Source organism: Orbicella franksi, chromosome 3 (assembly GCF_964199315.1).
Source record: "Orbicella franksi chromosome 3, jaOrbFran1.1, whole genome shotgun sequence".
NCBI classification, from domain to species: domain Eukaryota; kingdom Metazoa; phylum Cnidaria; class Anthozoa; order Scleractinia; family Merulinidae; genus Orbicella; species Orbicella franksi.
The window spans coordinates 34,423,116-34,438,323 of NC_138147.1; the positions used below are offsets into that span (position 1 = coordinate 34,423,116).

A 15,208-nucleotide genomic window follows, 5' to 3' on the forward strand; every position below is an offset into this window, starting at 1 on the left:
GACTACTGTTAGTACATTCTCATCCTCAGTGGCCACGCTCCGTTTGGTCAGCACCAAGAATCACGATCTTTGGGCTGGTCCAACACTACATGCCCATAATTCATTGACTTCCCATCAAATCTGACAAATTTGATTGGCTGAGAATACGAAACGAATACTCTGCATATACTCAGAAAATCAGGTCTGGCCAGAGGTCGCAATTCCTGGTGCTGACCAAAAGGAGCATGGCCTAAGGGGACGAGAATGCTGTTAGTAATGATCTGATTTAGCTTTTGGCATGGTGCTTTTGCATGGAAATTTTAGAGCTTAAATTTTGAAAAGGCGGGGGAGGTGCTAAATTGTATCCTAATTTACATAATATGTTGATAATATGAAGCCTGAGAACTGACAGTTTTGTTGTCATGTGAGCTATATATATATATATAGGTATGTTAGGGGCATGGGTTACCTTTTGCCTCTATTTCAATGTCCTGATCTGATGTAAATCTTTGACTCCAAAGCAGTGCAGAATTTTACAGTCACAACTTGTGGGCCATATATAGTTCATGTGTGGTGGAAGGCTGTGCAGCTAGTGTTGACTCCCTTTGGCTCTTGCAATACCTTCATGTGTCATTTCAGTAGCCAATTACATTTGTATGCACATTGGAGTTCCCAAACAAAGGAAATTTTTAATATTTCTCCTTTGGGAACAATGATTCATGTAATGTCCATCTGCAATGATTAATTTTTTTCAGTTTGAGAACAAGTTATATGGCTGTAAAAAAAAATCTTTTTATGGATCCCAGAATCAAGAACTCAGCCTTTTTGCAGTGTAAGCCCAGAGCAATAAAATCAGCAAAAACTTGTGACGATATTTTCCTATGAAAAAGGAAAAACTTCCATTTTGCCTTTTGGGCAGGGATCATAATTGATACACGCTCAGCTGCACAACAAAGATAAGGAAGTGAAGTAATCCAGACAAATTTCTTGCTTTATATTCTGTGGTAAATTTAGAAGTTGCAACACAGTTTTATAACGAAGATGACCATTGGACAATTCCCAGCGATGCGACCTGGCCTTATTAAAGTGAACCAATGATATTACACAACAGAATTCGCTCCATATAGCCTCGTTTCTATGAGCATCGCTACTCGAGGGCCCCCCGCCAATTCGTCAACCAACGCCCCTGGAAAGCCGGACATCTCGTTGCAAAAGTGGAATTCATGGAAAAAGCGGTAGTTATATAGTTTAGATACCCGCTCCTCTTACGACGTTTGTAGGGCATATAAGGCGTCAAAACGTAATAACCGGTAAGTGTTGCATTTCCCTAGTTGTATATCCTTCTCCATAACTATTTTTGCCCTGATAAATTCGTTCGCTTCGATTTTTCTCGCCATAGTCCGCCATTTCTTGCGACATGAATGGCAACGATATTCTTTGATGATCTCACTCTTTCGCGAGGTTGCGAGAGATTGATCAACTCGGAGGAATTTTAGCAGCCAGAAAAAGATAGCTGTAGGGATGTTATGATGTGACAAATAGTGTAAGTATTGAAGTGGAGTATTCACCGTCCTTCATTCCATCGGAGTGGTATCGTCGACCTCTGCATTGAGATTCTGAAGTTGTGAAACTTTCATTCATTGTATTCAAACTTAATTTGAGCAACATTTTTGTGTCAGTACTGTAATAAGGCAGGCTAGTGACTGACGAACATCTTCATTGAGAGTGAAGTTAATCCAGAGAAAGCACATTTTCTAGATAAGCTCAAACCTTCCTACACTCTAAGCGCATATTTTCTTCGCGGTTTGGTTCGTTCTCGGCCTATTCAAAATTCATGACTATATGACGAACAGGAGATCTCCGTTTTTGCGGCATACTACAGCGATACAACGACCCTTCATACTTCTCGAAGCGAACTTTTGCTGTCTTGGTTCATGTTTGTAAATCTATATCGAAATATGCCGGGGCAAGCGAGTAGTTTGTTGACGCCTGTCATACGAAGTCCTAATCATATCGAATTTTATACTTTCAGGTTTTCCACATTGGCCGAAGACCGTAAAATTTCTTATATTGTAGCAGTATGCAAACCATAAAGTGTGTTGTAGTTGGGGACGGAGCCGTAGGAAAAACCTGTTTATTGATTTCCTACACAACAAATAAATTTCCTAGTGAATATGTACCGACGGTAAGTTTAGTGTTAGAATTATTTTTCACGTTTCCAATAATTAAAGCTTACACCTTTCGTATTTTGATGGTAGAGGTTTCAAACTTGTCGGCTTTTTGCTGATGTTCATTTTAAGTTTTCAATTCTGCGAGAATGTTATATTTTGAACCAAAAATTTATTTTACTGGCAACTGAACTTTAACTGAATGTAATTTTGAGCATACTTTTAATGACTACTTGTTGGAACTGGGCAAGGATTGTATCCCAGTATTTTGATTTTCGTCTCTTCCTGTAAATACACCATTTTATTTTTACCTATTTACGTAAAGGGCAAGATGAAAAATATTTCACTTTTTATGAAATATTTGGTAGTGTTTTAATAATGCAGTTCATTTTGCCAGAGGGCTTATCTTGTACTTTATCATAATGATTTCAAGTGCAGTAGCTTAACATATGGTCGCCCATTTTCAACAAGATTTACATAGAGATATGGGGAATCTTGGAAACAATTTTTTCCAAGATGGTAGTAACAAAAGCAGGTTGCTGGAAAACTTGCATTGGTGTTAAAATATTGCTTTTATGACGCATCACCCCTGTGGGAAGATTAATTTCATTGTTTGTTTGAATGTATAGTTTGTTGTGTGTAATGTGTTGTTATGGAAAACTTATAAGTAAAGATATCGTGCATGGCATGTTGGCACTCATTTCTCTAAGAAGGCCATGTGTGTGAATTCAGATATCTGTTGTGCATTTGACAGTTTTGAATTGTGGTTAAAATAGCTTTAAAAGCTTCTTGGTTGGTTGTAAGATAAGTAAACTGTTAGACAAGCCGGTAATGTCTTTGTTTCTCTGATGTGTCTATTTTGCATTGGCTCCATATGTTTATTGATATTGATTAAGAGTGGGAACATGATCTAAACTCCATTACTTTTGGGTAAATTCACTTAGACCCTGCCTGCTTCAGTATACTTGACAATAAATTTTATCTTAAAGGAAACCCCAGTATTTGCTGTGAGAATCTTGGAACTGGAGATATTTCTAAAAAGTCCAAAGTCAGAAAGCCTGCTATGCTAAGTTTACAATCATGTCCTTGATACATGTTGTTTTTCACCTGGTAGTGCAATCCATGTGATAATTGTCATTCATTTCACCAATTTCTTCTTCTTTGCATTTTTCATCCTTAACGTCCTGTATTTTGTTAACTACTCTTAGCTTATGCAACTTAGTAATGATGGTCAAGGCAAATGATTTAGTGGCAATCGTGGAAATATCACCAGTTTTATCTCTGTGTGAAGAAACTTTGATTAGGATTATGAAAATTTTGAATCAGTTTTGATTTTATGTTAATGTTAATAATGACATGTACTGTAGCGGGTATTGCACATTCACTCAATACTTTGAACTATCTTTGTCTAACTCTTAATTCCCAAGGTCAGTTTTAAAATGTTCTGTAAATAATTTAATGTTTTCCTTCGGGGATTTGAGAAGCTAAAATTTCACCCAGTAACTGTAGCAAGTACTACCTAAATTAAGTGATAAAAAGAACATGTGATTAATTTTACTAATCGTCATGCTCTGTTTATTAGTAAGCTTGTCATTTGGAAGAAGACAAAGGCTTGCCTAAAATCTGTTGCACTCAAACTTTTCCACCAATATGTAAGAAGGAGACTTTTTCTCAAGAGATGGAATCATCATGCAATGCATTCTTCCTTTGTAGTTTATGGATAATGGTTTTTGTTCACTTTCTTTGTAGGTATTTGATAATTATGCTGTTACTGTTATGATTGGTGGTGAACCTTACACATTAGGATTGTTTGATACTGCAGGTTAGTAACTTTGTAAGAGCTTGGTCAAGCATGTATATTGTCGGTAGAATAAGACCCATATAATGATTGTCACGCTAGAAATCAACATGTATTTTATTAGTTGTATTAACTGCTGTTTGATATGCCTCCCAACCAGCTACAAACATTTTACTTTCGAGTTTACATTGAAACAAAGGCCTTGGTTATTTTACCATTCTCTTCCATGGTGAGGTTGCCATGCCTGGCCAATACAGCCACTTAAACTTGAGGAAAGATCCCCCTCAAATTTACATTGTAGCTGATTGTGGAATCAACCAAGGCTTCTCTGGTCTAACTGCATGGAACATGACTGATCCTTAGGAAAGCAGAAGTGAAAAAACATTATTTTTGTTCCATTACCTTCGGGTATAGTTCTAAAAGGTTTTGTCACCTGTCATGTTTGACTTCAGGCTATAGTATACTTAAGTTGCTGCTTATGATCAGTCATTTGCATAATTTCTTTTTATAGTTATTTCAATTTTGTTAGAATCTACAGTACCATTTAAACCACCTTAGAGATGTAGTTTACAATTTAGACCTTAAGTCATAGGCAACCCACCAAGTTAGTTTTCAAAAATTGTTTTTGGCCAGAGTGCAGGAAAGAAACCACATTTACGGCACTTTTGACTATTTGGTAATTAATTGCTGATGCCTAGAAAAAGTGTGTGTCATCTAATGAATTGTTGTGTTGGGAAGTAATATTTGTTCACTTTTATACTATCATTTTTCCTTAACAGGTCAAGAAGATTACGACAGACTGAGACCCCTTTCCTATCCTCAGACAGATGTTTTCCTTGTATGTTTCTCTGTAGTGTCCCCGTCTTCATTTGAAAATGTTAAAGAAAAGGTAAGGTGGCATTTTCTTTGTTCTACTTTCTAGTGATAATTGGATTTTGTGATATTCTGTTAGTTGGTTGGTTTTGTCTTGTACAAATAAATTTTATCAAAGGTAGTTTATCTTGGTTTAATTTCTGTTTTAGTGGGTACCAGAAATCACTCATCATTGTCCAAAGACACCTTTTCTACTTGTTGGTACACAAGTTGACTTGAGGGATGATGCTGGAACGTTAGAAAAACTGTCAAAGAACAAGCAGAAACCCATAGGTAATGAGGGTGGTGATAAGTTAGCACGTGAGCTGAGGGCTGTGAAATATGTCGAATGCTCTGCATTGACGCAGAAAGGCTTGAAAAATGTCTTTGATGAAGCAATACTAGCTGCACTGGAACCTCCTGAGCCAGCAAAGAAGAAGAAATGCACATTGCTTTGAAGGACAGACTGTTAAATAATGAGGAAAGAACACTTGCCATCTTGATTCAAATGGACAAGATTTTGATTCTCCACACACGAAAAATAGTACTTATTCAGATCTGGAATTTATCAAGTGTGGATCAAGTGTACTAAAGAGAAAATAGCTGTATAGGATATTACTAGCAATTACTGGGAGGAATTCAGAAATAAGTTCTGTTTGCTAGAAAGTTTAAAGTAAAGGAAAAAGAACACATCTTGAGCTCCCAAGGGACAATTCTTTGTCATATGAGGACAGTCTTGTGGCCAGGTTGAATCTTTCGCTCAACCTCATTCCTGCTTTACTAGCAATGAAATACTGACAAAAAGTAAGTGCATGTAATTCAGAACTTTTGAACTTGTTAGGATATATTTTTGCATGGTTCAAAGGGGAAAATAATTTGAATAGCTATTTGGATAGCAAGATCAAAAACCCCTAAAAGCCACAGACTTCTGGCCTCCTTGTACATTTGTGTAAACAGTCATTTCTTCTTAAAATATATTGAAATTATAGAGGAATGGAAAATGTTACTTTGACTGCAATATTAATTTCTAGAACACTATTTGTAGCCACTATGTGTGACCAGTTTTTGTGTTCCAGAAAATATCTATACCCCAGCCTGCAGAGCGTTTTTTGGTCTAAACCTGCCATCTCTCTGGAAATTCCAGTTTTGGTTCATACTTTCCTTTAAAAATGTTGCCTTTTTAGAGCCCCCTGTTCCCTCCTTAGAATGACCCCTATGTTGGGTTGGTATCGCTATTTTCTGGAACCATAAATTTGTCTTACGGTGTGCTTGATTTAGCAGTCAAGTTCCAAGCACTCTAGATATTGTTTTATTAATACGCGTAATATATAGATAGTTTCACCTTCGATGGTCATGGAGGAGTGACTCTACTTCTGTGGGTTCATTCTGATCTACAATGAAACACAGACTTGATATGGAAGTACCCTTTTAAAGCAATTTCTAGAGTGTTTGATGTAGGAGAAAAGTAAGGAATAAATTCAGTGAATCTGCCCACTTCGGTTGTGGTAGCCAAACCAGTTACTCCTGTTTTTCCGTGTTCACTGATGACTTCTCAACATGTTTGAGAACGCTGGCTTTTAATTATTTACCAGTATGTCTGTGTTTTTCTGCTGTGGCCCTATTTTGCTCTTTTACAGGTGTGCCGACATTACCAGTTCTCTTAATTAGGTGGGAGAAACTGACTAATATCAAAATATATTAAGTTCCTTCATTCGTGTGATCTGCACATTGACTTAAGTCGATATGCAAAAAAGAAATTTGATGAAGATCACTTGGTAACAGAGAGATGTGTTCCTTTAATTAATAAATGTACATGAAGGTTCTTTGTTGTGTAAAGACCAATTTATAATTCCTAGCTTGTCTTTTGTGCTCTATTTATTTTTATTCAACATTATTATTGAGTTGAATTGTGACTTGACTGAATTGCTTGATAAGTGATCTAATCCCAGCTGTTATCAGTAATATTATACATGTTTGGAACATGCAGCTAATTATCTGAAAAGGCCAGGCTGATAGTGTAGACTTGAGTTTTTGTAGGAGTCGGTACACTTAGGTCATGGAAAAGTCAAGAATCATTCTGATCAATAAATGAGTCGATAAATTGCAAACGGTATTGATAATTAAATTCGACTGGCATAAAATCCCTTCTGGTCACCCTCCTGGAACTTAACCAGGATATTTGTCGGAGACTGGAATTCAGTTTAAAGACAAATGCACTAACAGACCCCATAGCTTAAAACTTCTTCTCAAAACCTGGTTGAAATTTGATTTCAGATTAAACTGCCTCAAAGCTGAGGGAATAGATTGAACTGTGCTGACAAAGAATCCCAGACAGGGTTGCCACAGGTTAGGGGAAGAAAAAACTTAAGGTCAGGGAAAGGGAAATTTTTTTTGAGTCGGGGAAAGTGGACATTTTGAAGAAAAGTCAGGGAAAATTGGAATAATTTAACCCCGCTGAATTAATACCTTTTAAGGCTGGAAGAAACATTTGGGGTAACTGTTTTCAATGATATTTTCAATTGCTGAAGAAGAAAAATTTGTTTTAAACTTATCAGTTTTGATGAAAGATGGAAGGGATGGATGGGGATGTAAAATGAGGCTAGAAGCTGCTATTATATCTGACATTTTGTATTTAGTTGGTCAGAGAAATTTTTATTTTTATCAGGGAAAAGTCATGGAATTTTGAAAAGCCATGCCAGTACAGTGGCAACCATGGCAGACCTTTTCATGTCCAGAAGAACCAAAAATGTCAATATTATCAGTGTTCATGTAAGATTCCCACAAACATGACCATGGGACGTAAATGTTATGACACTGTAGATCAAACTACCCAAGATTTTACGTAATTATGGCCGTCTACCCCCCCCCCCCCCCCTCCGCCCCAACCCACCTTCTCTCCCCTCCAAAAATAAATAAAGAAATAACTAAAACGCCCGTGACATTGCTTTAGGACTAGCACTAGTTTGACTCGAAAAGGCTCACGGGAGCGATGACAAAGCAGTCGTTAGTCATGCGCAGTAGCATTATATTCTGCCATATTTGAAATTCAGAGGAGAATAATATTGTTTGTCCAAAATGCCGGATTATTTAGGTAAAGATCAAAGAAAAACTAAAGATGATGACTCCAAAGACGATAAACCAATTCAAGGTACGTAATCTGCGGTGAAGTAGAGTATTTAGTGCGAGAAATGTGGAAAGGAACCGTTCGACATGTTGATGAACATTGTCAGAAGTCACAACTTTCTTTAATTTTTTTTCCGGTCCTTTATTTTACAGTTCTCGATGAAGGGGATATAGAAATTCTAAAGACATATGTAAGTTAGATTCTATATTTGTATCGTGGATTAAGTGTGCCTACACATTGTACACTTAAAACTTTCTTACGACAGAAACTGAACATCTCAGACTGACATGTACACTGTATAAGCTTATTGTCTTGTTCTGATCGATCACATGTCAGCAGTACTCTCGCGGAGCGATTTAAAGCGATGTAAAGGATCTTTTATATAACACTTTTTAAGTTCAATGATCTAACTATATTGTGGTTTTATGGAATGATCTGACTACACCGTGCATAAAAAAGCTGAAAGTCATTCTCAGCTAGTAGCACCCCCCCCCCCCCCTCAAGTTTGTTGAAAGGGAAATGAACTCTTTTTTGTTTGGTTGACAGGGTGCTGGTTTATATAGCAGGTCTATAAAAAAGGTGGAAGATGATATCCAAGGAGCATTAAAGAAAGTCAATGAATTAACAGGTAAACATGAACCATTTTACTCCAACAATCACTCTTAATTATAAGTCATTGTGTAATGCCCATTGTACATCTGTGTACTTCATATACTTCCATGAACCCATGACCTCACGCTGTGTGATCTTTCGAGTGAAAGCTTTAGAGCAGTATTTATGTTCAAAAAAAAAAAAGAAAAGCATATATACTTCCACATGGCACTGCTTATTATACAACACGTGGTACATGTACACTGGTCTAGCTTACATTTCTATGGACTAAACCAAATATGTGACTATTTCAAAATGAGGCGATTTCTATTACTTACTGTTTCATGCACTGACAACAGGACTTTTCAAATTAAAGTTTGTAGAGAAAGCCCTAGCGTGTGACCACTCACTAAATCAAATTTCAGTTTAACTCAGCACTGTATTTATGGGATGATCTTTGCTCATCTACAGTGTCTGTATATAGAACTCATGCTAACCGCATTCAAGGTCCATACTGTAAGTTAGACTGCGTTTTTTCCCTTTCGATGTATGGCCCAAGCACAAAGTGTGCAGGCCATCAATCAAAGGGGACAAAACAAAGATCTGTAATTTACAGTACGGACTGAGAAGATGAGGTTAGTAAGATATTTACTATGTCACTACTACGTGTCTGACGGGTTTGGGAATGATTTCTATTCACACAGAACAGTTACAAATTTCTGTTGAACGTCAAAAACAGAATGAGTAAATTTCAAATTGTTGTTACTGTAAGTCATTAGCATGTTCTAATACAGAATTTAAACTAAAAGATGGTTTTACACTTTTACTTGCTATAAATTTAAAAACATTTGGCAATAAATCGCAAAAACATTTTGGTAACAAAAACAGCTTAAATTTTAGCAGGGCATACAGTAGAATACAGCCTGCTAAATTGACCAATCACAGTGCGCGTAATAACTGAGAGATAAAATAAAAGTAGTTATAATTATATTTGTGTACTATTTTGCTTTCCCAGGTATTAAAGAATCAGACACAGGGCTAGCTCCTCCTGCTCTGTGGGATTTGGCAGCAGATAAACAAACTCTTCAGGGAGAACAGCCACTGCAGGTAAGGATGATCATAAACCAATCGTAAGGGAGTTGGAATAATGAGTTCAAAGTAAACAGTAGCTTCAGAGGATTTTGACTTTTTTTCTTCTTTCATTCACTATTGGTCAACACATAATTTTTCCATGTAAATCTAAGATCAACAAGTTACCATCATCAGTTGTCAATTGCAGTGAATGTTTGGTAAGCAGACACCACAGGGACCAAATGTAGGTGTCTGCAAGTGGGGGTTCGACTACGCACAAGGAAATGTTTTGTGGTAGTCTGTCATTTTCTTGATGTGCCTTCCAATTCCAAAGATAAACTTTATTGCAGTAATATTATTTTGAAATGGACTGGTCATCAGTAAGGCTTTATGTGCATGTAACTAAGATTTCCAACATGTTGTTAATGTAATAATTCTGTTGAGTGTGTGCTATTTTATTTCATTTTACCGACCAATTAACCGATAAATTAAAAATGTATCTTTAAATTTTTTGTGCACGGCACTGGAGTATCAATCCCTGAGCAGGGCTGTCATTAAGTTTTAATATTCACCTGTAGCCTGGATCTTCACACCCGTAGCAAACTTGTTACTTTATGAGGGAATGGTATAAACAACAGGTCACTTCACCTGTAACATCAAGGGTCCATCAAACAAACCGGTACTCAGCCGTAACAGGTGTTACGGGTTACAGCCCTTATTGACAGCCCTGCTGAAGCTGTCTTGGTAGCCCTGGTAGACAAGCTACACTGTATTATTGTCATGTTTGTATGTATTTCTCATTCATTGTTCTGTTCTCTTTACCAGGTTGCAAGATGTACAAAGATAATCAATGCCGACACAGATGATGCAAAGTATGTGATAAATGTCAAGCAGTTTGCCAAGTTTGTGGTGGATCTTGGTGATCAAGTGGCTCCCACGGATATTGAAGAAGGAATGAGAGTTGGGTATGATAGTTTCATTCTTTATGCAGGAAATCATTAGTTTCCTTAAAACATCCTGTTTCAAACCTTCAGTTGCGGCCACCTCTCCTCAGGGACCACTTTCCAAAATACCAAAAGTTTCTAAGTGAAATCACTGTATTTGGAACCTCTTGTATACGACTACCTCTCGTAAGCGACTGCAACCACTTTTAGAGCTTAAGGTCTGAAATTTCCTTTTGTTTTTTAACTCCTGTAAGCAACCACTTGACATTAAAGATTCAATTTATAACTATTGTGAGACTTGTTCTGTTTGCCTTATTAGGTAGTTTATCAGAAACAAACCATGATAATCTGAATAAATACTTTTGAAAGCTTTTAATAATATTTTTGTAGCTACTAAAAGTTATTATATGGGTTTAGATGGGCATTGGTACATGGGGTAAGTCTCTGCAGTTACAATATGCTAACGAGACAAAATTTTGACGCAATTTGGTCTATGCTCTCTCAAGTTATCACCTTCCGTAAACGACCACCTACAGGTGTAGTTTTGACGTTCTGGGTGGTTGCTTATGGGAGGTTCTGCTGTATGACTTTGGATAGGAATTTGTTGCTTTTCTTTTGCCTGTCCTTGTGAGAGGCATGGTGGCATCAGCATGCAGCTTTTTGAGGTGTTGTGGCCTTGTGTCCTTGTTCTTTTGATATGATCCTGTACAAGACACATTGCTCTCACAGATAGTACTGTCTTCTCTACATCCAGGGCAAACTGTGAAAGACCATCATAGTTTTAAAAAAGCATCAGCTGGTGCACAATCAGATACATTCTTTTCTTGAAATTATTGTCTTACTAAAATTAATTTAATTTTAAGCTGTGTTCCTGTACAAAATCATTTTGTGTTTTTAAATTACATTGCCATGTTTTGATTCACTTTAGGGTTGACAGAAACAAGTACCAAATTCACATTCCACTCCCACCAAAAATTGATCCCACAGTTACCATGATGCAGGTACAGCAAGCAAGTCTTTCTCCATCAGTGCAGAAAGTTTATGTTTTGCAGATGGTTAAGGTAACTTTTTAACTGCAGAGGAAAGTTCTGACCTCTGGGAACTAATTGTTTATATTTTAGGTTGAGGAGAAGCCTGACGTCACTTACTCAGATGTAGGAGGCTGCAAGGAACAGATTGAAAAGCTGAGAGAAGTTGTAGAAACTCCACTTTTACATGTAAGTAAAGCTGTTGCATTTAAACTGGTTGCTTTGGTTCATAGTCAGTTGTACATGCACATTGTGTTTCGAAATTTGATAGATAATTTGAGAGGCACAGTGTTCTGGACTTAAATCAAGTTGACAGGCCTTGAGTGCTGGTCAGAATTGTTGTGTACTATACTTAACTCTCACAGTCCCTCTCTCCATTCAGTAGGGTAAATGGGTGCAATGCTTGGAACCTGACAATTTGAAAGTTTAAGAGATTACTGTCCCATGTAGATGGTTTAGAAACTCTTTTTCTTTTAATCGTCAGAGGGTACTGACTGAGCTTCAGCCTGGCAAGTCAACTAGACTTGAAGACAAAATTTACCTACCTAAGTTTGTGTTTTCTTGTTTTTGCAGTCAAGTTCATCAATTCTTATTGCCCCCAGTGGGGCATGGGACAGGCAGTCAAGTTCCTCTGTATTTATTAGTTAATGTTATTTCTTTCCACAGCCTGAGCGGTTTGTTAATCTAGGTATAGAGCCTCCCAAGGGAGTTCTTCTATTTGGTCCACCGGGAACAGGAAAAACTCTTTGTGCCAGAGCTGTGGCTAACAGGACTGATGCTTGTTTTATTCGAGTCATTGGATCAGAGCTGGTTCAGAAATATGTTGGAGAGGTAAGTGGCTACTTGTGAATTATTCATCTTTTAAAAAATATCTGGGATGTCAGCACCAAGTAAAGAAGTGAAGGATCTGTCACTAAAGGAAAGTATTGTGTTGTTTGTGATGCAAAGTTCTTACAACTGACAATCTAAGAAATGTTTCAAGGATAGCTTGTTAATTCAACCTCTGGTTTCTCCTAAAAATAACCTAGCAGTTCAACCCGGACATCTCAAACTCTCTGGGAAAACAAATAATAATTTGAGATAGCAGGGTTTTGAGATAGTTGGTAGTAAAGAAGTGAAAAGACATATTATACATTCAATGGGAAATGATTCGAATTGGAGATGGTGAGGTTGCACTGTACACTGACAGGCAGACAGGTATGAAAATCAGGAAAATCATCAACCAGGACTGGAGATACATCTGTTGTCTGATAATATACCACCAAATTTTCCAATTACCATTCTAACAAAATGGTTTTCATTCTGCAAAGAGAATCTATATGCAGAGGTTGGGACTATAGATGGCTGCCTTATGTGTGGACACGTACATTGTATGATGATGTATGATGATGGATGATGATGCTATTCTTACTGATAACTCTTGAAGCTGTAACATAATAATTTATTCATGCAATATTTCTTTGTCACTAGGGTGCAAGAATGGTTCGTGAATTGTTTGAAATGGCAAGAACAAAGAAAGCTTGCATTATTTTCTTTGATGAAATTGATGCCATCGGAGGTACTGATTGTCGCATTTTTAGGTTGTACATTTGAATTGTACGTCAGTTGACTGAGGAATTTTTTCTGTTATATTGAACATTGACAGTGGTGCTGTAATAATTTTTTTATTGACCCCCCTCCCCTCCAAACAGACATTTTTTAGACTTGTCTTGGATTTGTAGTATTTACCATTTCTGTTTCAGGTACTCGTTTTGATGATGGTGCTGGTGGTGATAACGAGGTACAGCGGACAATGTTGGAGCTTATTAATCAGCTGGATGGATTTGATCCCAGAGGAAACATCAAGGTTCTGATGGCAACAAATCGGTAAGAGGATTCATTGTACAGTACTATTCAAGGTGGATCTTCTTCTAGTCTATTTTTTAAAGTGATGAAAATAATAAAAAGTATGCACTATTCTTCTCCAGACCAGATACTCTTGATCCAGCTCTGACAAGGCCAGGAAGGTTGGACAGAAAAATTGAGTTTAGTCTCCCAGATCTAGAGGTACACACATGTATATTTGTTTGTTTTGAATGTATATTATCACACTGCATATTACAAGCTTTCTCTCCAGCCAAATGAATGTATATTACAAGGAATGTTTGAATGCTGATATATTTGAACTGCGGAGAAAGATAGGAAGACATGATTGCTCATCGCAGTCATATATTCAACTTAAGCGGTTGTGAAATTACAGCCTGAAGAGCTGAGAAGCTCTAAACAAGTATCTTCTGCAAGACTTCATCGCAGACTTCTCAAACTCATTGATAATTCATCAAGTGAAAATAAAGAAAACCACAAGCGCAAAGGAGGTTTGGATACCCGGTCTTTGACTTCTCTGTTTACTCCTTAGTTTTTGTTTCAATTGAAAAGATATATCAAACACTCAAGACAGTGTTTCATCAGCCATTCAGCACCTTGAATTTCATCATAAATACTCTACTGCGCATCACATTTTCAACTCTCTTCTTGATGTTTGGATATCCTGATGAAACACTGTCTCTTGTGTTTGATATATTACTCCTTAATGGGATCTATTGAACTGTTTATTTTGTGTTTTCACAGGGCAGAGCTCATATATTTAAAATCCACGCCAGATCTATGAGCGTAGAGCGTGACATTCGGTACGAATTACTGGCAAGGCTGTGTCCTAACACCACAGGTAAATAACATTGTACATGTAGTTTGTTATTGCAGGGTATGTTCTCTTCCACCCTTTTAACAACCTTTCACAGTGACGGTGTCCTTTGCCTTATTTTGGTGCATGTTCCATATCAGTGTTGTCTGTACCTCTTTCTCTTCTGTTACTTAGGTGCCGAAATTCGCAGTGTTTGTACAGAGGCTGGCATGTTTGCCATTCGATCAAGAAGAAAAGTATGTGAAAATAAAGTCTAATTGTTCTTGTCTGTTTTGCTTTGTATGGAAGTTGGCATTTCAATGGAAAACCCTGCATAATATTAGCATTACTCAGCTTGCTAACAGAACCTGGTCTTGCTCACTAAGTTCAACCCTTTTCATGTAATGAGATTATTTCTCAAGGCATATAACTGTGGACTTCACATGAATACCGGTATATTGTAGCCAATAAAATTAAAATAGAGTCCCTCATAAGTAGTAGGCCTGATGGCTGGCTAGAAGATAAGACACTGCAGGAATCTTTTCTTTTTGATTGATTGATATCATTTTACACTAATTTTTACTCTCTTTGAATGATTTATCACAGGTTGCTACAGAAAAGGACTTCCTTGAGGCAGTAAATAAAGTAATCAAGGCCTATGCAAAGTTTAGCGCCACACCACGTTACATGACCTACAACTGAGGACAAAACCTACCAAAAGACAAAAATAATAGAAGTTCTCCCTGAGAAGCCACCATGAAGATGCCAACTGGGTGCTGTGTCCATCAAGTTGAGCATTAAAATGGGTTTTGGAAATAACCCATTCAAGTGCCTTGTCAAAGTTTTTGTTTTCATAGCAATAGGATTTGAAGTCGAAAATAGAGAATGTTTATGTTATAAGTAATGTATACCTTTTGTACAAAATTAAAGTGTTTGGAAATAACAAAAGGGTTTTCACTCTAGCCTGATCTCCAGGGGTTGGGAGTATTCTCCT

General features: G+C 37.2%; 2 protein-coding genes across 2 annotated transcripts; both read left to right on the top strand.

Moving 5' to 3' along the window:
• The first annotated feature begins 118 nt into the window (after positions 1-118).
• On the top strand, positions 119-6,620 carry LOC145482274 (cdc42 homolog). The gene is made up of 5 exons (XM_081460937.1): positions 119-1,289; positions 2,012-2,164; positions 3,897-3,969; positions 4,725-4,834; positions 4,968-6,620. The coding sequence occupies exons 2-5, from the start codon at positions 2,060-2,062 to the stop codon at positions 5,253-5,255; spliced, it is 576 nt and encodes a 191-aa protein (XP_081317063.1). The 5' UTR covers positions 119-1,289; positions 2,012-2,059; the 3' UTR covers positions 5,256-6,620.
• A 129-nt stretch (positions 6,621-6,749) lies between these two features.
• Positions 6,750-15,162, top strand: LOC145482256 (26S proteasome regulatory subunit 7). The gene is made up of 14 exons (XM_081460907.1): positions 6,750-7,945; positions 8,074-8,111; positions 8,468-8,549; positions 9,528-9,619; positions 10,409-10,548; positions 11,456-11,528; positions 11,649-11,744; positions 12,222-12,386; positions 13,026-13,113; positions 13,298-13,421; positions 13,523-13,601; positions 14,163-14,259; positions 14,410-14,471; positions 14,821-15,162. The coding sequence occupies exons 1-14, from the start codon at positions 7,873-7,875 to the stop codon at positions 14,914-14,916; spliced, it is 1,305 nt and encodes a 434-aa protein (XP_081317033.1). The 5' UTR covers positions 6,750-7,872; the 3' UTR covers positions 14,917-15,162.
• Positions 15,163-15,208: the final 46 nt, after the last annotated feature.